The sequence below is a fragment of the Danio rerio genome, chromosome 9, assembly GCF_052040795.2.
Source record: "Danio rerio strain M-AB ecotype USA chromosome 9, GRCz13ab, whole genome shotgun sequence".
NCBI lineage: Eukaryota > Metazoa > Chordata > Actinopteri > Cypriniformes > Danionidae > Danio > Danio rerio.
In genome coordinates, this window is record NC_141029.1 from 31,096,064 (window position 1) to 31,122,559 (window position 26,496).

General features: G+C 43.6%; 2 protein-coding genes across 4 annotated transcripts in view; one reads left to right on the forward strand and one right to left on the reverse strand.

The window, feature by feature from the left end:
* Window positions 1-23,912, forward strand: part of LOC148679658 (uncharacterized) — a 178,641-nt gene extending 154,729 nt beyond the window's left edge. Inside the window, exon 2 of the mRNA XM_088651107.1 lies at window positions 22,282-23,912. Within this exon, the coding sequence (XP_088507233.1) occupies window positions 22,662-23,528 (867 nt within the window). The 5' untranslated portion in view covers window positions 22,282-22,661 and the 3' untranslated portion in view covers window positions 23,529-23,912. The remainder of the gene's footprint in view (window positions 1-22,281) is intronic.
* Window positions 1-26,496, reverse strand: part of pth2ra (parathyroid hormone 2 receptor a) — a 199,880-nt gene that overhangs the window by 113,920 nt on the left and 59,464 nt on the right.

Consider the following 26,496-nt stretch of genomic DNA (forward strand, 5'->3'; position numbering starts at 1 on the left):
TATGCTAATGACTCTACTTTGGCAAAACCAAATGAAAAAGTAGTCCGGAACCCTCACCGCTCCACTAAATCACTTGAAGGTTAAATTCTGTGGTTTAATACCTCAATTTGCTTAACTGTTCTTTGCTGAAGCTATTCCAGTGCAATACATAAACAATGAGCCCTAGGTGTCACTGTGGAGTGGGGTTTCGAAACAATTCGAAGCTTCGACACATTTGCTTCGACTAATTCAGTGTTTCATGAAGCGTCGCTTTGCCTAGCACTAAAAAGAGCCCAAAACAAAATAACAATGATCAGTGTAGTGGCAGAGTGTAAATAATATATGGCAGAGAAGTGTCCAACGAGAGTCCTGACAAAACACAGACAGACCATGAACAAACAAAAACGTACTGATAATCAAGTAATACAGTCGCTCATAAATAGACGTAACTGAATAAATCTCAGCTAGTTGCTGATCAGAACAGCTGACAGGCATTACATAATCACCCACGTGATCAAAACACATGCAACACAGACACACGGAGGAAAACACAACCACGTGACAACAGCAAACACCATAGTATACACCACACAGGTCCACAACAGTGACATGCTGCTTCTTCAATCAACTAAGTTTTTAGTCAAAGGCTACTCTAGCTGTGAGAGCATCCAGCCCTATAACTTAGCGTAATATTGCTTTTTTTATTTTTTATGATGCATTCTATAATCTGCCTTTTTCCACTTACATACACGCATTACTAATTAACTCATTGACATAAATAACATCATGAAGTGCCAAATACTACACAAATGTATTGTAAAACTATTAGTGTTATCATTCATTCCTTTATTTTCTCATTTTCTTTTTGGCTTAGTCAAGTTATTTATCAGGGGTCGCCACAGCAGAATGAACCGTCAACTTATCCAGCATAAGTTTTACACAGCAGATATCCTTTTATTCATTGAAACATCCTTCATTTATTACATAACATTAACTCTGTCTTTGTCTTGTTTCTCTTCTGTTTTTTCTTCCCTGGGTACCAGTGTTTTTGGTCTTTTTGATATGGTGATCATTTATCTTGCATCTATCATCACAGTCAGGTAACTACTATAAATAGTATGTGTAAGTGCAGCTTCATGGAGGAGGAACATGAGGGAGGATTTATTATGTGTCTAACTTAGTGAGCCTGGAGAGCAATAAAATAGTTTTGTTTGTATAAAAAAATTCCTTTTCATTTCCTTTTCTTTTTGGCTTAATCCCTTTATTAATCAGGGGTCACCACAGTGGAATGAACTGCCAGCTTATCCAGCATATATGTTTTATGCAGCGGATGCCCTTCTAGCAGCAACCCAACACTGGGAAACACCAATACACTCTCAATCACACACATACACTACGGCCAATTTAGCTTTTTCAATTCACCTAGGTTTAACCAATTAGGGTTGGAGCAAACTGCAGAGCTGTGCAACAGCTAAACTAGGAATAGGGAAACTGCATTTCCCTATTCCGCCTATCCTAGCTGGCTCTGCCTGCTGCAGCAATAATACGGAAACAAAATTCCTAGATTATTACACTGGAATGAGAGTAAAGGTCCTTAACATATCAACCTAAAAAAACAACTTTTCTGTATTTACATTGTTTACTAAAACTATAGGAAAATTAAGAGTCAAGCTTTGAAGAGGAACATTAACTCTCTGAATTTTTTTATGTGCACAATGTTAATCATCCAATCCAAATCAATGATTTATGCTAAGCTAAAAGTGCTTCTGCCATACCCAGAGCACTTTTAGCTTAGATTAGCATAAATCATTGAATGTGTGTCTTATTGGGGTTGGAACTAAACTCTGCAGGACAGCGGCCCTCCAGGACTGAGTTAGGGCACCCCTTGTGATGACATTCTATTGCTTATAAGATGACTTATCTGTCAGGGTTCTGCCACTCTGGTCTTGTAAATTCTTGTTTTGGTGGCAGATCTCGGACACTACCCGTGTCTGGTCCTGTTTCTGTCTCTGTGTGCGCGCGCGCAGTCGTGGGTGTACGCAGAGTGTGCGCGCTCCTGCTTGACGCGGCCGCGCGCGCGCTCTGCGTCCCTCAGACGCGTGCGCTCTTGTACTCGTGTTTGTGTTTTCGTCTGTCAGCAGCGTGGTGTTTCATTCCCAGCGTCTCAGTCTTGTTGGTTTCGGTTTTGGTCGGCGCTGGGATGAAGCACGCATGCTGCGTGTGTGAGCGCACGGTGAGTTTTCATTCATCGTGTGCTCGTGTCTTGCGTCTTTTGTCAAAGCACGTGGCCCGGTGTTTACATTGTGGTCACGTGCTTTTGTCGTGTGCTTCAGTGTTGTGTTATGTGAGCGCATGGCTTGTATTGTCTCTCTGTGTCATGCGCTCTCCCGTCTATTGTCTAGTCCCACCCTCCTTGTTTACTCATTATTAGTTTGTCATGTTCACCTGTGTGTCAATTTACTTTTGCTTTATAATCCCCCTCATGTTTTCAGTCCTTTGCGAGTTCGTCATCATATGTTGTCGATGTTTACCTGTCCTGCTGTGTCCAGTCCTGCCTTGTCCTGCCTGCCCAGTCAAGTTTGTTTGTTTGTTTGATTTATTGTTTGTTGCAGTAGTTTTTTCCCCCTCGGGGTTGTTTATTTTTGCCTTTTATTTTATTTTATTAATAATAAATCCTACTTCCCTCTGCGCTTGGGTCCTCGCTCCTTTTTCCCTTTACCGGAACGTGACAGTACGAACTCGCCAAAAATGAGGACCCAGCAGAGTGAAGACAGCCCCTTCTCCAGCCGCATACTGCAGCTCATCAGTCTGCAGTCGCTGCGGCAACGTGGCATGAAGGTGGAAAGTTTTGCGGCTAAATTTTGTGTGGCAGCAGAGGGGCTGGGGTTTAATGATCAAGCCCTGGTGAACCTCCTCAACTATGCCCTTGACAAGCCCCTCAATATCCAGCAGATGCTGAAGTCGGGAGGGCTATCTTACCATCAGTTTGTGGAGCATTTGGTTCATCAGGCTGCTCATGGCGAACATCCCAATCCCAGCTCTCTGTTGTACTCTGCTCTGCAGCTAAAGGAGAGAGTGATCCTTCAAGAGAAGAGGATCCTTTACACCAGCGCCACCTCCCAACACATGTCCAGCCCGCAAGGGCTGACCCGCACTCAAAAGCGGAGGTTAAAGAGGAAGACCTCTGCTGCAGTGTCGGCTCCAGCCCCTGAGCGCCCTCCAGTGTCGGCTCCAGCCCCTGAGCGCCCTCCAGTGTCGGCTCCAGCCCCTGAGCGCCCCTCAGTGCCGGTCCCAGTCCGGCTCCTTGCCCTGCCGGCACCACCCAGACGTCTTGCCCTGCCGGCACCTACCAGACGTTTAGCCCTGCCGGCCCCAGCCCGGCTCCTTGCCCTGCCGGCCCCACCCAGACGTCTTGCCCAGCCGGCCCCACCCAGACGTCTTGCCCAGCCGGCACCACCCAGACGTCTAGCCCAGCCGGCCCCAGCCCGGCTCCTTGCCCAGCCGGCCCCAGCCCGACTCCTTGCCCAGCCGGCCCCAGCCCGGCTCCTTGCCCAGCCGGCCCCAGCCCGGCTCCTTGCCCTGCCGGCACCTACCAGAAGTTTAGCCCTGCCGGCCCCACCCCGACGTCTTGCCCTGCCGGTCCCAGCCCGGCTGCTTGCCCAGCCGGCGCCACCCAGACGTCTTGCCCTGCCGGCCCCAGCCCGGCTTCTTGCCCTGCCGGCACCACCCAGACGTCTTGCCCTGGCGGCGCCACCCAGACGTCTTGCCCAGCCGGCGCCACCCAGACGTCTTGCCCTGCCGGTCCCAGCCCGGCTGCTTGCCCTGCCGACGCCACCCAGACGTCTTGCCCTGCCGGCGCCACCCAGACGTCTTGCCCTGCCGGTTCCAGCCCGGCTGCTTGCCCTGCCGGCGCCACCCAGACGTCTTGCCCTGCCGGCGCCACCCAGACGTCTTGCCCTGCCGGCACCAGCCCGGCTCCCTGCCCTGCCGGCTCCCCTCTGGTCTCCAGCCCAGCTGGCTCCTCTCTGGTCTCCAGCCCAGCCGCTTGCCCAGCCGGCTCCCCACAGGCCTCCAGCCCAGCCGGCTCCCCACAGGCCTCCAGCCCAGCCGGCTCCCCACCGACCTCCTGCCTTGTCTCCCCTGATAGACTTTCCCTGGGTCGTCCCTCCTGCTCCTCCCTGGTGTTCCTCTCTTCCACCCTGGATGGATCCTCCGGCTCCACCCTGGTTCCCTGCCGGGGCTCCCGACCCGCTGAACCCACCCTGGACTGTCCCTCCTGATCCTCCCTGGTTTTGCCCTCCCATCCCTCCCTTGTTTGTCTTGTTGGGCCTGGCTTGACTCCCCTCCCTCCCCCCCTTCATGTTGTCTCGCCTGTTCACCTCCCTGTCTTGTGTTTGTTGATGTTACCTGTTTTGTTGTCTTGTGGTGTTTCTTGTCTGTCTTGTACCTTGTTGGATGTTCCCTTTAGGGACGCCAGGTGGCGTCCCTTTTGGGGGGGGGGTAGTGTCAGGGTTCTGCCACTCTGGTCTTGTAAATTCTTGTTTTGGTGGCAGATCTCGGACACTACCCGTGTCTGGTCCTGTTTCTGTCTCTGTGTGCACGCGCGCCGTCGTGGGTGTACGCAGAGTGTGCGCGCTCCTGCTTGACGCGGCCGCGCGCGCGCTCTGCATCCCTCAGACGCGTGCGCTCTTGTACTCGTGTTTGTGTTTTCGTCTGTCAGCAGCGTGGTGTTTCATTCCCAGCGTCTCAGTCTTGTTGGTTTCGGTTTTGGTCGGCGCTGGGATGAAGCACGCATGCTGCGTGTGTGAGCGCACGGTGAGTTTTCATTCATCGTGTGCTCGTGTCTTGCGTCTTTTGTCAAAGCACGTGGCTCGGTGTTTACATTGTGGTCACGTGCTTTTGTCGTGTGCTTCAGTGTTGTGTTATGTGAGCGCATGGCTTGTATTGTCTCTCTGTGTCATGCGCTCTCCCGTCTATTGTCTAGTCCCACCCTCCTTGTTTACTCATTATTAGTTTGTCATGTTCACCTATGTGTCAATTTACTTTTGCTTTATAATCCCCCTCATGTTTTCAGTCCTTTGCGAGTTCGTCATCATATGTTGTCGATGTTTACCTGTCCTGCTGTGTCCAGTCCTGCCTTGTCCTGCCTGCCCAGTCAAGTTTGTTTGTTTGTTTGATTTATTGTTTGTTGCAGTAGTGTTTTCCCCCTCGGGGTTGTTTATTTTTGCCTTTTATTTTATTTTATTAATAATAAATCCTACTTCACTCTGCGCTTGGGTCCTCGCTCCTTTTTCCCTTTACCGGAACGTGACAGTACGAACTCGCCAAAAATGAGGACCCAGCAGAGTGAAGACAGCCCCTTCTCCAGCCGCATACTGCAGCTCATCAGTCTGCAGTCGCTGCGGCAACGTGGCATGAAGGTGGAAAGTTTTGCGGCTAAATTTTGTGTGGCAGCAGAGGGGCTGGGGTTTAATGATCAAGCCCTGGTGAACCTCCTCAACTATGCCCTTGACAAGCCCCTCAATATCCAGCAGATGCTGAAGTCGGGAGGGCTATCTTACCATCAGTTTGTGGAGCATTTGGTTCATCAGGCTGCTCATGGCGAACATCCCAATCCCAGCTCTCTGTTGTCCTCTGCTCTGCAGCTAAAGGAGAGAGTGATCCTTCAAGAGAAACGGATCCTTTACACCAGCGCCACCTCCCAACACATGTCCAGCCCGCAAGGGCTGACCCGCACTCAAAAGCGGAGGTTAAAGAGGAAGACCTCTGCTGCAGTGTCGGCTCCAGCCCCTGAGCGCCCTCCAGTGTCGGCTCCAGCCCCTGAGCGCCCTCCAGTGTCGGCTCCAGCCCCTGAGCGCCCTCCAGTGTCGGCTCCAGCCCCTGAGCGCCCTCCAGTGTCGGCTCCAACCCCTGAGCGCCCTATAGTGTCGGCTCCAGCCCCTGAGCGCCCCTCAGTGCCGGTCCCAGTCCGGCTCCTTGCCCTGCCGGCACCACCCAGACGTCTTGCCCTGCCGGCACCACCCAGATGTCTTGCCCTGCCGGCACCACCCAGACGTCTTGCCCTGCCGGCACCACCCAGACGTCTTGCCCTGCCGGCACCTACCAGACGTTTAGCCCTGCCGGCCCCAGCCCGGCTCCTTGCCCTGCCGGCCCCACCCAGACGTCTTGCCCAGCCGGCCCCACCCAGACGTCTTGCCCAGCCGGCACCACCCAGACGTCTAGCCCAGCCGGCCCCAGCCCGGCTCCTTGCCCAGCCGGCCCCAGCCCGACTCCTTGCCCAGCCGGCCCCAGCCCGACTCCTTGCCCAGCCGGCCCCAGCCCGGCTCCTTGCCCAGCCGGCCCCAGCCCGGCTCCTTGCCCAGCCGGCCCCAGCCCGGCTCCTTGCCCTGCTGGCACCTACCAGAAGTTTAGCCCTGCCGGCCCCACCTCGACGTCTTGCCCTGCCGGTCCCAGCCCGGCTGCTTGCCCAGCCGGCGCCACCCAGACGTCTTGCCCTGCCGGCCCCAGCCCGGCTTCTTGCCCTGCCGGCGCCACCCAGACGTCTTGCCCTGCCGGCGCCACCCAGACGTCTTGCCCAGCCGGCGCCACCCAGACGTCTTGCCCTGCCGGTCCCAGCCCGGCTGCTTGCCCTGCCGACGCCACCCAGACGTCTTGCCCTGCCGGCGCCACCCAGACGTCTTGCCCTGCCGGTCCCAGCCCGGCTGCTTGCCGTGCCGGCACCACCCAGACGTCTTGCCCTGCCGGCGCCACCCAGACGTCTTGCCCTGCCGGCACCAGCCCGGCTCCCTGCCCTGCCGGCTCCCCTCTGGTCTCCAGCCCAGCTGGCTCCCCTCTGGTCTCCAGCCCAGCCGCTTGCCCAGCCGGCTCCCCACAGGCCTCCAGCCCAGCCGGCTCCCCACCGACCTCCTGCCTTGTCTCCCCTGATAGACTTTCCCTGGGTCGTCCCTCCTGCTCCTCCCTGGTGTTCCTCTCTTCCACCCTGGATGGATCCTCCGGCTCCACCCTGGTTCCCTGCCGGGGCTCCCGACCCGCTGAACCCACCCTGGACTGTCCCTCCTGATCCTCCCTGGTTTTGCCCTCCCATCCCTCCCTTGTTTGTCTTGTTGGGCCTGGCTTGACTCCCCTCCCTCCCCCCCTTCATGTTGTCTCGCCTGTTCACCTCCCTGTCTTGTGTTTGTTGATGTTGCCTGTTTTGTTGTCTTGTGGTGTTTCTTGTCTGTCTTGTACCTTGTTGGATGTTCCCTTTAGGGACGCCTTTTGGGGGGGGGGTAGTGTCAGGGTTCTGCCACTCTGGTCTTGTAAATTCTTGTTTTGGTGGCAGATCTCGGACACTACCCGTGTCTGGTCCTGTTTCTGTCTCTGTGTGCGTGCGCGCCGTCGTGGGTGTACGCAGAGTGTGCGCGCTCCTGCTTGACGCGGCCGCGCGCGCGCTCTGCATCCCTCAGACGCGTGCGCTCTTGTACTCGTGTTTGTGTTTTCGTCTGTCAGCAGCGTGGTGTTTCATTCCCAGCGTCTCAGTCTTGTTGGTTTCGGTTTTGGTCGGCGCTGGGATGAAGCACGCATGCTGCGTGTGTGAGCGCACGGTAAGTTTTCATTCATCGTGTGCTCGCGTCTTTTGTCAAAGCACGTGGCTCGGTGTTTACATTGTGGTCACGTGCTTTTGTCGTGTGCTTCAGTGTTGTGTTATGTGAGCGCATGGCTTGTATTGTCTCTCTGTGTCATGCGCTCTCCCGTCTATTGTCTAGTCCCACCCTCCTTGTTTACTCATTATTAGTTTGTCATGTTCACCTGTGTGTCAATTTACTTTTGCTTTATAATCCCCCTCATGTTTTCAGTCCTTTGCGAGTTCGTCATCATATGTTGTCGATGTTTACCTGTCCTGCTGTGTCCAGTCCTGCCTTGTCCTGCCTGCCCAGTCAAGTTTGTTTGTTTGTTTGATTTATTGTTTGTTGCAGTAGTGTTTTCCCCCTCGGGGTTGTTTATTTTTGCCTTTTATTTTATTTTAATAATAAATCCTACTTTACTCTGCGCTTGGGTCCTCGCTCCTTTTTCCCTTTACCGGAACGTGACATTATCAGCTCAGGTTAAAAAAAAAGAAAAGAAAAAAGAAAACACTAGAGCTAGATCTAGAGCAAATGGGTTTTGCTGAACCAGTCATACATCACCACTTAACAGCACAGTTTTAAAGACTTCACTCATTCAAAGCATAAATGAAAGTATTTCAAAGTTAAATAAAGCAGCCTTATTCATACAGCACTGATGGGGAAAAGTTCTGAAACACTGGACAAGAACAATCAGAATAGAAGACTTAAGGGGTAATGCAATATAATGATTATATGTTTATTTGTTTCATTATATTTGTTTTTAGGTTATTGTTTTTTTTTTAATATTTTCCATTTTAACTACATTAAAAAATAGGTTCATTACAAAAAATATATATAAGCTGAATTTCATTAAACAAATAATGTTACTTTTAAGGCTTAGACCCTTTATTAATCAGGGTTCGCCACTGCTGAATGAACTGCCAACTTATCCAGCATATGTATTATGCAAAGGATGCTCTTTCAGCTGCAACCCTATGCGAACACTTGCAGCAAACCTTTGCGAACACGGGAAGAACATGTTAAATCCACACAGAAATGCCAACTGGCCCAGCCGAGGTTCGAACCAGTGACCTTCTTGCTTTGAGACGACAGTGCTACCCACAGAGCTGCACAAATGCACTACAGTTTATAAGATATTGCATTTCTGCTTAAACTTCTGCGTCTGAACTCTCAACTCAAGCTTCTGTCAAATGTGAATTTCAAGACAATATAATTAATACTACATGTGCAGCACTATATCAAATTATATGACTTGAGCCCTGTGACTTTCATTCTTCACCAGAAGACTAAAGTTAATTTTTTAGCTGAACTCATGATCCTTGTCACATTCTGAAGCTTTGAAACTTATGTTAAGACTTTGTTTGAAACCAAGTCACATCAATTCAGCAGAGGAAGCTCTGTTATTATATGTCATAACAGTTTCAAAATGTTCAGAAATTTCAAGTTTAGTTATTGGAATAAAAAGTGGTTCAGCTGATTCCAAAAGTTCTTTTCTCCTCAGTCAAAACAAAAATAATTAATCCCTGAGGCTATTGACAACATACTGATGTCTTATGAAGTGAAGACAGTTTGTTTCACTATATGTCAATATATTGTCAAGAGTCTTGCACTTCGTGTTACCTGTGTATGTATTTTCAATTTCAGAAATCAACATGGACCAAAAGTACTCCTTCAATTTCTTATTAATGACCTCCTGAAATGTAAGATAGTCACCGATGTCCTGGTCAGCCTTGGTATGAGTAAATTTGCAGTGTACATCTTTCATCTTGGATGAACTATATATCTAAAATGTGTTGCTCACTCAAAGTTATCGTATTGTGCTTTCACTCCATTCCTTTTCATTGAATGGAAAAGAACATCTTTGAGATACTCAGAGAAGAGTCCTTCTCAAGTTCTCCATTGAAGCCAGTAAGACGTGTGGGACAGGAGTGAAGCAGGAGTGAAGGATGACATATTATTCAATAGTTCCATTCCCTCTAGTGTTCAAAAGAAGTGCATTATGTGCAACTGAATGTGTGTTGGAGTGGTTATCAAAGGGTTTGTGGTGACTTTCACTCCCGTCTCATTTTGGGTTGCTTATTGAATCTGCGAGGGAGTGTGAAGAGTTGTTCTTCTAAATACCCTGAAGAAATGAAATAAATTAATCCATTCTCTCTCTCAGTAATGATAAAAGAAAGGTTTTCAATTAATGTAACAATATGTAAGAAGGGTATTGGAGGTGTCATTTCTGCCTGATATCCTTCCTCAATTAAATTCATTTTCTCAGCCGTGCAAAGTAAAGATAGACTTTCGAACACTGCAAATTAGCCATTATTCAGAAGGATAGGAAAGTGCAGCTGGGCAAAAATAAGTCATTTATATTAACTAAAAAAAACATCCATTAATGTGCTGCCTTTGAATATTTTTTAAATCTTGAATGAAGTTGGTCAGAAGTTGTCAAGAGCCTATTTAATTTGATGTACTCCTTAAGATCATGTCTTACTCTGCCAGATTTTTGGGGAATTATATGCTGAAAATCAAACTGGCATTTATGACATTCAGGATCAAATCTGGTTAACAATTATTTCATAACTCAATTCCCAATTAGGACTGCAGTTGCTCTTTCTATTGTACTTGGTTCAACTGAGACAGCAAGAACCTTTTGAATGAATTACTGATTACAGGCCTACACATTCAACCATAATGAAGAAACTCTCTCACAAAATAAGAGAGCAGGAGATTCAGTTTAAATCTCTGATTATAATGGGAGTTTTTATAAATGTGCATAAATTGTCCCAGAAGAAATGTGTTTTGTCTGAATAGGCTTACACTGTAAAAAATAAACGTTATTTTACAGGTAATTGTCTGTATTTTTTTACAGAATTTTTCAGTTTTTTCATTATACAGTGAAATACCTGTTGTTTTACAGATATGTTCTGTAATAAAAAAAAAATCTTACATTAAATTTACAGCTATTGCTTGTATTTTGGTATTACATTCTTTTTCTGTTTTTTAAAGGAAATGTACTGTATTTTAAGAGAGTAACACATAATTTGACGTTAATATTTACAGATTATTCCTGTAAAAATAAACTATAAAAATAAATGTTATTTTACAGATAATTGTCTGTATTTTTTTTACTGAATTTTCCTGTTTTTTCATTATACGGTGAAATATATTTTTTTACAGATATTTTCTGTATTTAAAAATTCCAACATTTAATTTACAGGTAACTGTTAGTATTTTGGTATTACATGTTTTTTCAGGTAGCGCAGTGGGTACCACGATTGCCTCACAAGAAGGTCGCTGGTTCGAGCCTGTTCGAGGCTCACATGCAATTTTTATACAATAGCTCATTCAAATAAATATTTGTAAACAAGGTTGGCACTGCAGTTGCTGAATAAATTATAGCAAAGCTGCTAAAGATGCAATATGGTGAGCATGTTGGAATAGGTTTTTATGTGCTCCACATGTTATAACATGGGTTATTTGTCCAACTTTAACTGCCAGCTGTTCACAGGATAACGTATCAACTCGAACAAGTTTCCACATGTGGTCACATGAACTTCATTCGTGGTCACGTGATGATTATGTAGATTAACGTGACTTTTCTGTAGCCTGTTAAAGTGAAGATTAAATTGAAGTTATAAATGTCAAATAATAGCCTAGTATTTTAGGCCACATACTGCACAGTATATGCACTGTAAAATACAAAAAAATGATATTTAATTATTATATTTATTTTCTATAATATTTATGATGTATGCTATTATACTTTTCTCCTAGTGACTAATCACACATATTACTTGTGCATGCATGTTATGACCTGTAAACATTTTTCTAATCAATCTTTACAGTTGCAATGTGAAGTCGACAAAAAGTTAACTAAACATATGATAGCAGGGTGTAATCAGACCGAGCTCGGCTGCCCTTCGGCGCCTCCGGCTCCGAAGTGTTATGCGGGCCGAGTGCGGCACGCAGCTCGCTCGCGCACATGCGGTTGTGATGCGGCTGTACAGCACTGGCCCGATTCCAGTCAACCATATCCGGCCCGAGTCTGTCTGTCCGGGCCGCTTCTTGCAAGGACTCGGCTGATGGCAACCGATTAAATTCTTATTTTATCTAGTAATCTGTTAGCTCCACGTTTAATGATAATTTGAGAAAATATTCATGGTAGGACAGCAACAAAATAATAAGAATATTTAGTGTGGATGGTCTAAATGTTTAGACGCAAACAAAACAATGCTATTTATAAATGGATTATATATATCACCTAGAGAAAAACTGAAAAATGCGCTTATTTTCGAGACGGCACGCTCCTGTGCCGACTGTTTTTTTAAAGCAGAAGTTGGTTTCATAAGAAACACATGTAAGAGTAGATGAGATATATCCAGCTGCAGAAACTCAGTAAAGCAGTAAACTCCTGATCTAAACTCCAATCCAGGCGGTGGCGGTAATGCTCCAAAAAGCTGGTTGCCGACCGCCATGAAGATCACAGGAAGAATAAGAAGTTTGTTTGGTTTTTCAAAACTTTCACGTGGATTCCGGTCAGAAAGGTAAGGTTTTTACTGCTTGTGTACTGTATACGTTGCAAATTTAGAGCTTAAAAGATTTTTTCACAGTGTTTAGTTTTAACAGTGTTTAGTAATTTAAAACAATTTGATACGAAATGTAACTTCCTTTAAGAAACACGACTGGAGCTAATGTAAGTTATGCTAGCGCTAACGTTACAAACACGTCTGAAAGTTCCTGTTCCTTTAACACAATGTTAGACTGTAACGTGTTTAGTAACTGACAACTATTTTAATTATTTTAAAGAAACATTAAACGAATTGGTGTGTAAGCTAACGTTATATGTTATACGTTATGTTATTGACAAAAATTCTGATTCTGATAAATTCTGATTTAAATGAATGGGTAACAATATTTGTTGGTTAAGTCTTATTGTTCTTGTTTAGCAAAGGTTAGTGAGGTCATTTTGCAGCACACCACGACCAAAGATGCCAATGGCACACTCTTATGAACATGTGAATAGCAAATATAGTTAGGTGCTTAAAGACTGATACATTTTCAACATAGATTGAGCTTTTCAGACTTTACATTACTAATTGCTTCACAAACAGCTGAAATGGTTTATTGTTATTGGCTATCATCATCATCAAACATTTTTCACAATGGTAGGTTAATCTTCATGGGTACAGAATAATGCATGTGCTTGGCCATCTTACAAATCTATGTCTCAGATTCATAAGGCTGTCACCCTGCATGAATCTACTAATAAATCTTGTGCAACCTTCAGTGTACTGATTATTTACACTATAGGTATTATAGGCATTAATTAACTTTGATAGTATTTCAGGATTTGAACTTTTCTTTAAGGGAGGTTAACAACAATGTGATGTTTCATTATAGATGCATATGAGGAAGCTCGACTCAAACATTCACAAGCAACTGTGATTTCTGACTGGCAGACAGATGAGGATGATGATCGCCCGTCATACACCTAAAGAAAGAACAGGTTTTTTTGCAATTATTTTAAACACATACTGTCAACATAATGTCATTGATCTATTACAACCAGCGAGTTTTGCCCTGGCACTATAATAAAAAAGTGATGTTTTGTTTTGTAAATGTATCTGATCAAGGGACATTAAAGACAACTATACCGTGATGAAGAAAAATTACTTGGAACAAAGAGGCTGAATAAAAGGCAGGTATGAAGATTTCAGAAATAAATGCAGCACCACAAGTACCATTACCATCAATGACTATGGCAGAAATCTTAAGACCACAATCAAGATGCACAGATACTGTACATTCCAGTACACCTATGAACATTTACAGTCCTTGTTCTAGTGCAGTTGGAGATCATGACAGAACTCATTGCAACTCGTCATGTCTTTGTAAGAAATCAAGACATCACTAAACTTGTAAAGGCTTAATGCAGCTAGAAAATAAAGATAAACTAGAGAATATCAGTAGTGTCTAACCCACTGTTGTATTTACACAAGAATAAGCTACAGGTTGATTTATACTAATTTGTTATTTTTCTTTTTTAGCAGGACTGAATGAAGATTTAAAATCACACAACGTCATAAAGCAGCAGCTGGGCCTGAATCTCATAAACCAGCAAAACCAAAACAGACGTGATGAAATTCCAGATGTAAACACATTTGACCTTCCTTTGTCCAATTTTACTTGGGAAAGCTTAAATCAACTAAAGGAGCAGCCCGAACAAATGAAGAAACTGGTAAGTTCAAGCTCTTGCTAATATCAAAGTGTTTTAAGTCTATTTGTTTTATTTATTTATTTGTTTGTTTGTTTGTTTGTTTGCTTTGTAGGTAGGCTACTTTGGAATCATTGGTGTTTTGCATTAAGCAGTTGGCCGTATCCTGGAAAAGCTTTTGGTTAACTCCTTGGCTAAACAAATTAACTGGAGCGTGCCAAATTAAAAATTAGCCTTTCATGCACTCCTCCTTAATACTGTCGGAGTCAGTAAGTTGGTTTTGAATATACATTTTAATACAATTAGGGGCCGTTTCATCTGTGCATTTTTTTGAATTATTAACCAGAGGAACAAAAAATCTATATATAGTCCCATTTAGGTTTTACTTATATGAGAGCAAGCATCTTTCTTTAATTTTTTTAACATTAGTACTTGTTCATTACTAATTATCTGTTTATCTTTTAATCACAGATGCAGTGAGATCAAAATACCACGCCACTGATAAAGAGATTGAAAAATGCATTACACAGTGGCTACAACTTGCTCCTGACAGGGATGAAGGAGTGAAGAAGAGAAAGCTAATGTGTCAACTGTCTACATCACTATTCTATTCTGTTTTATTTTTAAACAACATTTTAAGTGTATTAAGATGTTCCCTGATACTTGAGCAATTTGTTTCTTTTCATTTGCATATTTTCATATATATATATATATATATATATATATATATATATATATATATATATATATATATATATATATATATATATATATATGAAATGTGTGTGTGTGTGTGTGTGTGTGTGTGTGTGTGTGTGTGTGTGTGTATGAAATGTATAATCATCTCAATCATGTCTTGCTGTTTGTGCAATTTATTCTGTTCAAGTTTATTTAAAAATAAGTTTGTCTTTATACTTCTTTTTTTGTTTATTATTATTTTAATGTTTTATTGAAAAATGTTTCAAGATGTTTCTTTAGAATTTGTCAGTTCTTTTTACAATTTTGACTTGTATATTTTACGGATTGTCATAGGTATTTGTAAGATGTTTCTTGCTATATCTTAAATTGATTTCTATATTCAGGTTTATATAACATTTTGCTGTTTCAAGATGTGTCTTGTACAATTTTTTTTAATTCATGTCTATTGGGAAAATAGGGTTGTTTTTTAAAACTTGTGTGTATGTGTGCAATTGGTTGTTATATCAAGTATCAATGTAGTCCCAAAAGGTTTTATAAGGTATATAAATACTGAGTCGCGCTAGCTCCGTTATAAATATTACATAATTAACTTGTGTAATTAAAGTAATAACACGTATAATTACAGTAATAACCTGTAAAACTACCATAATAACTTGTATAATTACATAAATAACTCGTATAATTACAGTTATAACATGTATAATTACAGTAATAACCTGTAACTGTAAAACAGAAAACTACTGTTTTTTAACAGTTTATCTACATCTTTTATTCTAACAGTTTTTTTCTGTATTTTTACGGTTTTTCTCTGGCACCCCTGCTGCCAGAAAATAACCGTTTTTTTACAGGGATTTTTTTTTTACAGTGTAGTTTGCATGAGTATTATGTTAATTCTCGATAATAATGATCACTGTCATTTCATCATACCATTACACTATTAAAAATTTATTTACACCGTATAATTGACATAGAATTGTAACTTTAAAGTTATTAATTTTCCTTTGCACATTTTTGTACACTCTCACAGCAAGAAGGTCGCTGGTTCGAACCTTGGCTCAGTTGGCGTTTCTGTATGGGGTTTGCATGTTCTCCCTGCCTTCGCGTGGGTTTCCTCCTGGTGCTCCGGTTTCCCCCACAGTCCAAAGACATGCGGTACAGGTGAACTGGGTAGGCTAAATTGTCCGTAGTGTATGAGTGTGTGTGTGGATGCTTCCCAGAGATGGGTTGCGGCTGGAAGGGCATCCGCTGCGTAAAAACTTGCTGGATAAGTTGGTGGTTCATTCCGCTGTGGCGACCCCGGATTAATAAAGGGACTAAGCCGGCAAGAAATTAAATGAATGAATGAAGTTCAGCCAAGTAAAACGTTGATACATAAGTTATGACAATCAATCAATTAATATGTTAAACAATATTTTCAATCATACTATTAATAAATATTATTAAAATATTAAGTTGTGATAACTAATTGGAGCAATAATCCTTTACAATATTAATGTCTGTCATTGTGAACAGAATTGTTAAAAATTTGATTTTGAACAAATTTGATTATAAAGTTGTAAAAATGGTCTTTATGAAAGTTAAAAACTAACCATGCACACACTGTAAAAAATTTTATTCCAAAGTCAAGACACCAAATATTTTTATGTTTTTACTTATTTTAATAAGTTGATCAGGTTTCAACATTTTATTAAGTTACACAAATATTAACTGAATATTTTAGTCAGTTTAATTGATGTAAGTTGAGATGACTAGACAATTTAATTTCATTCAATTAAAAAAATATGGTAACGAGGCTGAGTAAATGGTAAGAATTTCTATTTTTGAGTGAACAATCCCTTTAAGAACCACTGTTGTATCATAAGCACACACAATGTCAAGCATTAACTATACAGATATGATGTTTAGATTAGGTCTATTACTCAGAAATAACCAACAGAGGCTCATTCTGAAAACTTAACCCTATATACATTTCTGGAGATCTTGAATTATGTAGCCACATTGTAAAAGAAATCTGTTGTTTAACTTTTTTTCAGGCAACTGGGGTAAAATAACAGACGTTAAATTACAGAAATTTACTGGAAATTTAAATGTAAGAATAATTCTGTAATTTAACAGCCATTATTTTCAGGTAAATTTCAGCAACTTAGCAGCCGTTATTTTCAGTTTTTTTTCTGGCACGCCAGCTGCCAGGAAAAAAATGGAATGGTCTGGCAAAGAACCATTCCAGAAATTGGGTGCGACAAAAACAGAAGCCAAAAATCAAACAAGTAAATAACTGGGTGAGAATGTGGTAAAATCTAAAAATGTGGTAAAATCAGATGAGGGCTTTTCTTCTCCTGGATTGCCTTTAAAATCTGTCGGTTGGGTTAAGGGAAGTCTTTGGGTGGGTCAGTTAGTGCTTTTGAAAACACTATTGGTTGGGTTTAAGGAAGGAGGAGGGTGGGTCAGTCGATCGGTCAGTCAGTCAGTCAGTCATTTAATTGGTCGACAGCGGGCTCTAGTGGATTTATGCGAGAACAGCAAGCATGAATAGCACTCGCAAGAGAAATTTCAGATCTTAAAAAGTGCACACATCAACCTCTGGGGGATTCGCAAAAACAAAAACTGCAAAAAATAAACATCTGGCGCTCTCTAGAAATGTATATAGAGGTATGTTTAGAATGAACCTGGGTTGGAGATAAACCTATGTCCTTTAAACTACTTAATATGTTGAAAAATATTACATAACAGAAACATAATAGCAAGCTATTTGTAGAACATCTCGTCTTCCACTTCATTCAATTTCCACTGCCCTGACATTATGAGGCAGTAGACTGCTCACTGCACTGACATTATGAGTCAAATTAATATGAAAATGATTGTGCGACATATGTAAACATTTGGGTAACTGAACTCAATGTAAAGGAAATCATATGTTTATTAATGTGTCCAGTTATAGCTGTGCTATTGAGTCTACAAGTGATGGTTCTCCTGCAGTATATAATTAAATAACAGTCATGCAGCTCCATTAGCTAGAGTGAGACTACTGACAGCATTAGTGAGAGCGAGATGGTCAAACATGCTTGTCCATTTCTAAATCACAGACAAGAATTTCCAAACTACAGATTGTATGATCAATGAGTGTTTTAAGCACAGTGTGGAAAAAATACATATATTCAAAGATTGATTGTTATAATGATGCTGGTCCACCAACTGAGCATGAGTTAATTACAATTCTGGTAGATATTGCATGCAGAGAAAACTGACTATCGAGTTTTTCAATTGTATACTTTAATGGAAAACTGTGTCTATATTGTCCAAAATAAAATAAAATGCGAATAAATAAAAAATATCTTCAATTAAAAAGTAAAGAAGAGGAAAAAGCTCCCTGCGTCTACTTGCTAGTACATCAGGATTGTTTTTGAATCAAAGAGGAATTCAAAATAAACTTTGCTTCATTATTGATGCTGAGCCACAAGCGCAGCACATCGTACATAATCATTACAGTTAATATTCATGTCAAGGAACCGAGAGAAAAGCATGTGCATTGTAAAGAAAAAAAGGTGCAATACTTTTACCTGTTCTAAGCCTTAAAAGGTTATTCTGCCCCCAAACTAAATATTCTGTGATTATTGATTCAGCCTCATGTCATTTAAGGTTTGTGTGACTTCCATTTATTTTCAGAACATTTTTATGAACTCTGAAATATTGAAAATTTTCTGTTCAAAGTCTGTTCAAAACCTTCGTGATGAGATAAAAAAAAATAACTACAAAAAACAAAACAGTGTATTCAAAGTCTTTCAAAAAGACATGATTGCTTCACATGATGGACAGATTTAAAGTCCCCCAATTTATTTTTTCCCAATATTTTCTTTCACAAACACTGTAAAAAAAAAAATCTGTTAATTAACAGTTTCCGCATTTTGTGACTCATAAGTGCTTTCCAAATTGCATTATGGGACCTTGATCTCTGCTCTGTCAACTTTTGATGTTGAAAATTAAATTCTGCAGTTTAAAAAAGTGATTTTTATAGACATTTTAGTAGTTTGAATAATATAATCTATGAGAAATATTATATACTGTATTGAAATAAATCTGTAAAACAACTGAAAGTGTACTAGCAGTTTATTACAAGGTTTTTGTAGCGTAATATACAACACCAACCCACACATTATAGCACTTTAAACTATTAAACATGTTAACAAATGTCACTTTTTTTACTTTTTAAGGTTAAAAGTTATTGAAAGATCAAGATCCCATAATGCAATTCAAAAGCATAGATAAAAAAATAAATCACAAAATACTGAAAGTTGCTAAATTACTGATATTTTCACATTGTAGCATATATATTGTTGTTATTTTTGTATATGTAACTGTAATTTGAAAGACGCTGACAACTGAGGTGCAGATCCAAATGCAAGGATCATTAAGATATTGGTCAGGCAGGGATTGCAGGGATTATTATAAGATTGGTACAGATCATCCAAAAGGTACAATCATAAACAGGTGATTGATCAGTCCTGGCGGCAAGCAACAAAAACAATAAAACAAGGCAAAAGGTTGAACACAGCAAGGCAATGCAAGACAAAAAGGCTTTCACTTGAGAAAATATGTTGTAATGTCACAATAACCAGAAACAAGACTCAGCACTGATACATGCATGTGTGTGTGTGTGTGTGTGTGTGTGTGTGTGTGTGTGTGTGTGTGTGTGCTGTATATGTAAATGGTCCTTGTAATCACTCTGTAATGATCCTCCAGCTGTGTGTGTGCAATCAGCTGAATCCGGAACAGGTGCATGTGAGCGATGCATGACTGGATCTATAGTTCATGCCAGATTTGTAGTTCTATGGCAATCTGCATGTTTATCAGCAATCTACTATGATTAGATCGCTGGTGATTGTGACAGTAACATGTCTATAAAGCTGTAAAATAAAAATAAAAAAAATCGAAGTGAAAATCAAATGGTTATTTTCTCCAAAAAGAATAAACTGATACTGAACTGCTGAAAAAAGTCACCAGCAATTTTAGTTTTCACTTTAAAACCTGTTTGAACACATTTTAGTTTGTTTTTAATCATTTTCTTTTTTGCTTTTATTTTCATATAAAACTTTGAATTACCATTGCGTATGAAACATGCTACTGTATATAGATGAACTTGCCTTGCCTTCACTTCTGTAACTGACCAACATGGATCTGTAACAAATTGTCTTTTAAAAGTTCACACCTAGCTGATGATTGATAATAAAGCATATTTGACATATTGTCCCGGGAGCTCAGAAGATCCTCAAGCATTGGGCTCCCTCCAGTTTTATCGGGAGAGAGTGGAGTCTGAGCTCAGATAGATCTCGAGAGCTCCCCTTAATTCGTTTATTCAGCCTATTTTATTATTTCTCAGGGGTTGCCACGGCAGAATGAACTGCCAACTATACCAGAATATATTTATGTGGTGAATGCCCAGTGGTAAACACTTGTAAGTGCCAATTTGGTTTATAATTTAACTTCTAATGCATGTCTTTGGACTGTGGGATGAAATCCGAAGTACCCGGGAGAAACCCACACAAGCACAGCCAACTGACTTAGCTGGAAATCGAACCAGCAAGGCAACAGTGCTAACCGTTGAACCACCGTGCTGCCCTGTGCTAGTGAATGGGGTGGGAGTGGATGGGGTACTCTTCAAGACAAAATTGGTAAGGAAATCTGGTAATTCATTCATTCATTTTCTTATTGGCTTTGTCCCTTTATTAATCTGGGGTCGCCACAGCGGAATAAACCGCCAACTTATCCAAGATATGTTTTACGCAGCGGATGCCCTTCTAGCCGCAACCCATCACTGGGAAACACCCATACATTCTCATCCACACATATACACTACAGACAATTTAGCTTACCCAATTCACCTATAATGCATGTCTCTGGACTGTGGGGGAAACTAGAGCACCCAGAGGAAACCCACCTGAACATGGGGAGAACATTCAAAATCCGGACAGAAATGCCAACTGATCCAGCCGGGGCTCGAACCAGTAACCTTCTTGCCGTGAGGTGATCGTGCAACCCACTGTGCCACCATGAGGACCCGAAATCTGATTATGTACATTTGAATTCATCTGATTGGTAGGACCAGCCATGGTCAATTTTAAGCACGTGATCTTTTTGAAATTAGTTTAGAAATAAACTTCACTTAGCCTTCAATGACTTCCTGTAAAAAATATGTACTTTGACCCACCCTCAAACAGTTTAGATGGTTTGTGTTCTCAACATCCTGACAAAAAACATTTATTGTTAAGATAAAATATTTTACTATGGTAACTTGTCCAATTCAACACAAAAAAAAATCCATTATAAATCACACAAGCTGTGAAATGAGTCTCTTTTCACCACAACTGCACTTGTTGCTTATGACTGAATTTGAAAGAGTGCAAAATTCACTGAATGCTTATGAACTAAACAAAACTCCAGCATTTTAACCAGTACAGTACCTAATCTGAAAGCATCTGATTGACCATTGAATTCATAAGCTTAATCGGTTGCTTGTCAAACCTATGACTAAGAAGCATCCTGTCCAAGTTGTTATGGAGATGAAGGTTCAACATTTTCAGCTAATTCTTCCAATTTTTCATTATCAAACTGGGGCTCAAATTGATGAGTTAAAATTGGCACAATAATAGGTGGTTGTGGGGTCGAACAATAATTGGAGCCCGGTGCCAATCAGAGCAGCAGAGAATATTAGAAACCCTGAATCTTCAAATAAATCACAAATCTTTTAAATACCACATACCAATAACAAATCATATCAGCCTTAAATCCTACCAGTTTTATATTTAATCATTTATAAGTAATTAATCAATTAAGTTTTAATGAGGACTGAAAATAAAAAATGCCTTATGTTTTATTGTTCATAATTAAGCAGGTTTTCTTTTGCAGATAAAATAACACAAAAATAAGATTTAAAGGGACAGCTTGTAACCTGAATTGGCTTGTTCAGGTGTGTTTAATTAGAGTTGGAGCTAAAAATCTGCTGGACACCGGCCCTTCAGGAACAAGTTTGGTGATCCCTGGTCAAATACTAAGTCAATAGCTGCATTTTTTTTTTTTTACAGAAGAAAGAAACTTAAACAGCTTTACAACAAGAGGAGCATGAGTAAATGATGACAGAAGATTCATTCCAAAATATTACATGGCCACAAGTATTATGCACTACAGTTTTTCCCCAATCTGCAGTAAAACATGACCCTCAATTAAGAAGAATTAAATTATAAAATAGATGAATACTACATTTTCTTTCTTACAAAAGCATTTGTAAGACTGAATGACCAGCAGAATTTTCTCTAGTCCAGAAAATGGCAGCAAGGTTTGAAAGTTCTTTTAAACATCATGTCCTCCCTTGAAAGGTCTGTCTTGTTCATTGTCAGCATCAGCCTCACAAAATGATTTCCTTGCCTCCTCGTACCTCAAAAGAGTCACTGTCAACTTATCCGTCCATAAAACAGTCCGTAAATTCAGTCTTCACCTATTTTATGACACATCAACTTGTGATAATTGCTAGGTAGGGATCATGTTTCAGAATTTGATATCTTAAAACTTCATGCATTGTAATTTTGACGACTCTGAGTAGTTCTGAAAAAACGGTGGCAAAAGATATTAAAAAGTTCCTTATGATTTCATTCTTTGTTTAACTTTTAATGTTTCACCATCATTTTAACAATCTTCTCTTCTCAACCTGTCTTTAGCCCCGCATTGAGCATTTCTTGTCCAACGGCCTCAATTTTGCAGATTCTATAATGTTTATCCTTCTCATCTGCATCATTGACTTGTCAGTGAGTTAAATCTTGTTTTTGGGACATTTTAGTACTAAAAGTAATTGTGGAGAGGTAAGCATGATCGAATACCCAATAAAGGGGGAGAGCATGCTCAGAGCCCGGCGGCTAATCAGCAGGCCAATCCGAAATAATAAGCAACACCTGTTTATTCTAGTGATTGGACCGGAGAGACACCCGTCTTAAGGAGAACGGGAGGAACAGTCGGGAGAGAGAGCTGAACGACGGCCACATAGTGGGAGCTGTGCAGTACAGTTGTGACTTAAAAAATAAAATCTGTTACTTACCTCAACGCCGACCCTGTCTTCTTCTTCCCACACAAAGAACATTTGTTACAGTGGTGCCGAAATCCGGGGAAGAAGAAGAGACCTCGCCGCTAAGATGACCACTCCGTCAACCAGTCCATTTGCAGAAGTGATCCAGGCGCTCGCGGTCCTCCACCGTGAACAGCACCAGGAGATCCTGGACATACGAGCTGAGCAGGAGGAGCGCTTTAAGGTCCTGGTGGAGGCCCAGCGCGAGGACCGCGAGCTCGTCCGGAGCATGCTGAAGCAGGGGATCCAGCCCGGAGCAACATCAGCCACCCACCCTCCCATCACACTACACATAATGGGGCCGCAAGATGACCCGGAAGTCTTCTTAGACTTGTTTGAGAAGATGGCAGGAGCGTGTGGGTGGCCCCGGGCCGATTGGCCGGTGAGAGTCATCCCGCTGCTGTCGGGCGAAGCCCAGACCGCCGCACAGCAGCTACCGGCCGAGGATCTCCTGAATTATGCGCACCTGAAACGAGCCATACTTCAGCGGGCCGGTCGCAATCCGGAGGAACAACGCCAGCGCTTCCGGTCGCTGAAGCTGGAGGAAAGCGGTCGGCCCTTCATATTCGCCCAGCAGCTCCGTGACGCCTGCCGCAGATGGCTGGTGCAGGATGACCGGACCATCGATCAGATCGTCGACGCTGTGGTACTGGAACAGTTCATCGCCCGCCTTCCCTCCCGAACATCGGAGTGGGTCCAGTGCCACCGACCAGACGATCTGGAAACGGCCATCCAGCTGGCGGAGGATCACCTGGTAGCGAGGTCCAGGGTTGGCGAAGTAACCTCTCTCTCTCTCTCTCCCCCAGTCCCTCCTCTTTCTCTCTCTCCTCCTATCCCCAGGCCCAGATCGAGGGGACCGCCCATACCGACTCCCAGGAGGCGGAGGCCCGGAGCCCCAGCGCAGCACGCATCGCTGGGGCACCTATCGGGATAGAGAAGGGGAGGCACGTGGCATGGGCGGGCCTACAGCAATGACGGGTCTCTCTCCGGCCCAATCAGTTGGTCCTGCTGCCCTCGGGGGTATAACGGGAAGGTCTGGGCCGGCATGTTGGCATTGCGGGGGGGCGGATCATGCACCAGAGAACTGCTCCGTGATGGAGGTGGGTGCATTGGTCCGCCTGCCCGATGTGCCAGCAGTCGCCCCCGGTCGCGACGGGCTATAACGGATACCTCTGAGTATTAAAGGGGGTACATATCAAGCTTTGGTGGATTCGGGGTGTAATCAGACCTCCATCCACCAAAGCTTGCTTCAAGACCCGGCTTTGGATATGAGCCGCACGGTAAGGGTAAGGTGTGTACACGGGGATGTAATTCACTATCCGCTAACGGCAATAGACATTCAATTTCGGGGGAAAAAGCATAGAGTGGAGGTAGCGGTTAACCCGCACCTTAAACACCCGCTAATTCTGGGAACTAATTGGCCTGGATTCAATAGATTATTGGGAGTTTTATGTGCGGGTGCTTCTTGGAAGAAGAAATCGCTGGATAGGGGACGTGTCGCTCAGCTGGGGGAATCCCAAGCAGTGACGTCACGCGCTGACTCAGGGGAAGGGCTGGGAATTTCCCGGTGTAAAGACTTTCCCCTGGAGCAGTCGCGTGATGATACACTAAAACATGCACTCGAAAGAGTGCAGGTTATTGATGGGAAAATCCTCCAGCCTGATCGACCCCTCTCCTATCCGTATTTTGCGGTTATTAATGATAGGGTGTATCGAGTGACCCAAGAAACTCAGACAAAAGAAGATACAACCCAGTTATTAGTACCAAAGAGCCGCCGGGAAATGCTTTTTCAGGCGGCTCATTCTAATCCTATGGCCGGACATTTAGGTCAGGCGGCCACACTAAATCGCCTCATGACCCGATTCTTTTGGCCGGGCATTCACGGTGACGTCAGCAGATGGTGCGCTGCATGCAGTGAATGTCAGCTGGTAAATCCGCCGGCCACCCCAAAAGCGCCGTTGCGCCCTTTACCAATTATGGAGATCCCCTTCGAGAGAATTGGTATGGATCTCATCGGGCCATTAGAGCGATCCGCACGCGGGCATCGGTTTGCATTAGTTCTGGTGGATTATGCAACCCGATACCCGGAAGCAGTCGCGCTCCGTAATATCTCAGCAAAGAGCGTTGCGGAGGCGCTGTTTCGCATCATCTCCCGTGTGGGAATCCCCAAGGAGATTCTCACTGATCAAGGCACCGCGTTCATGTCACGCACGATGCGCGAGCTTTATGGATTATTGGGCATTAAATCTATTCGCACCAGCGTCTATCACCCACAAACAGACGGGCTGGTGGAAAGATTTAATCGCACGCTTAAATCAATGATCCGTAAATTCGTTCACGAGGACGCGAAAAATTGGGATAAGTGGTTGGAGCCCTTATTATTCGCTGTGCGGGAGGTTCCCCAAGCCTCCACGGGGTTTTCCCCCTTCGAGCTTCTCTATGGCAGACAACCCAGAGGGGTTTTGGATGTTGTTAGAGAGGCTTGGGAGGACGAGCCTTCTAATAGTAAGAATGAAATTCAATATATCCTGGACCTTAGAGCAAAACTCCACACACTGGGGCGGCTCTCTACAGAGAATTTGCTTAAGGCTCAGGATGACCAACGCAGGCGATATGATAAGGGCACTAAACTCCGTAAATTTTCACAGGGAGATAAAGTACTTGTACTGCTACCCACTTCCAGCTCTAAATTACTCGCCAAGTGGCAAGGGCCATTTGTGGTCACACGACGAGTCAGTGATCTCGATTACGAGGTGGTTCGTTCGGACAGGGCTGACTCGTGTCAGATTTATCACATTAATCTGCTTAAGCAGTGGAGGGAGCCGGAGGAAGTGGCGCTGGCTACGCTTGTTACTAACGAGGATGACCTGGGGCCGGAGAGCTCCGGCCGAGAACGGCCGAGCGCTCTGGTCACCGGGGGCGATCATCTCTCAGCGAGCCAGCTCCTCGACATCCGGCACCTCCAACGTGAATACTCTGACGTGTTTTCGCCCCTGCCCGGTCGTACTAACCTGATTCAGCACCATATCGAGACCGAACCGGGCGTGGTCGTTAGGACCCGGCCGTATCGCCTACCTGAACACAAGAAAAAAGTGATTCAGGAAGAATTGAATAATATGTTGAAAATGGGAGTAGTAGAAGAATCCCACAGCGACTGGGCCAGCCCGATTGTCTTGGTACCTAAGACGGACGACTCGGTCCGGTTCTGTGTGGATTATCGCAAGGTGAATGCTGTGTCGAAATTCGATGCTTATCCAATGCCGCGTATTGACGAGTTGCTCGACCGGTTAGGTGCTGCTCGATATTACTCGACATTGGATTTAACGAAGGGCTACTGGCAGATCCCCTTATCTCCAATATCCCGCGAAAAAACAGCCTTCACTACGCCGTTTGGATTGCACCAATTTGTGACGCTCCCGTTCGGGCTGTTCGGGGCGCCGGCGACGTTCCAGCGCCTGATGGACAAAATACTCGGCCCTCACGCAGCATATGCCGCTGCTTATTTAGACGACATCATCATTTACAGTAATGATTGGCAGCGGCATATGCAACATCTGAGGGCGGTGTTGTCGGCGCTGAGACGGGCCGGGCTCACGGCCAACCCACGGAAGTGCGCAATTGGGCGAGTGGAGGTAAGGTATCTGGGCTTCCACTTAGGTCACGGGCAGGTGCAGCCCCAAATTGATAAGACTGCAGCCATTGCAACCTGTGGGGGGCCGCTATTGCACGCTCCTGATTTTGCTCTCCCCTTTATTTTACAGACGGACGCGTCCGATCGGGGTCTGGGGGCGGTTCTCTCCCAGGAGGTGGCAGGAGAGGAACGGCCGGTGCTGTACATTAGCCGCAAGCTAAGTAAAAGTGAGGCTAAGTACAGCACCATAGAGAAGGAATGTTTGGCGATC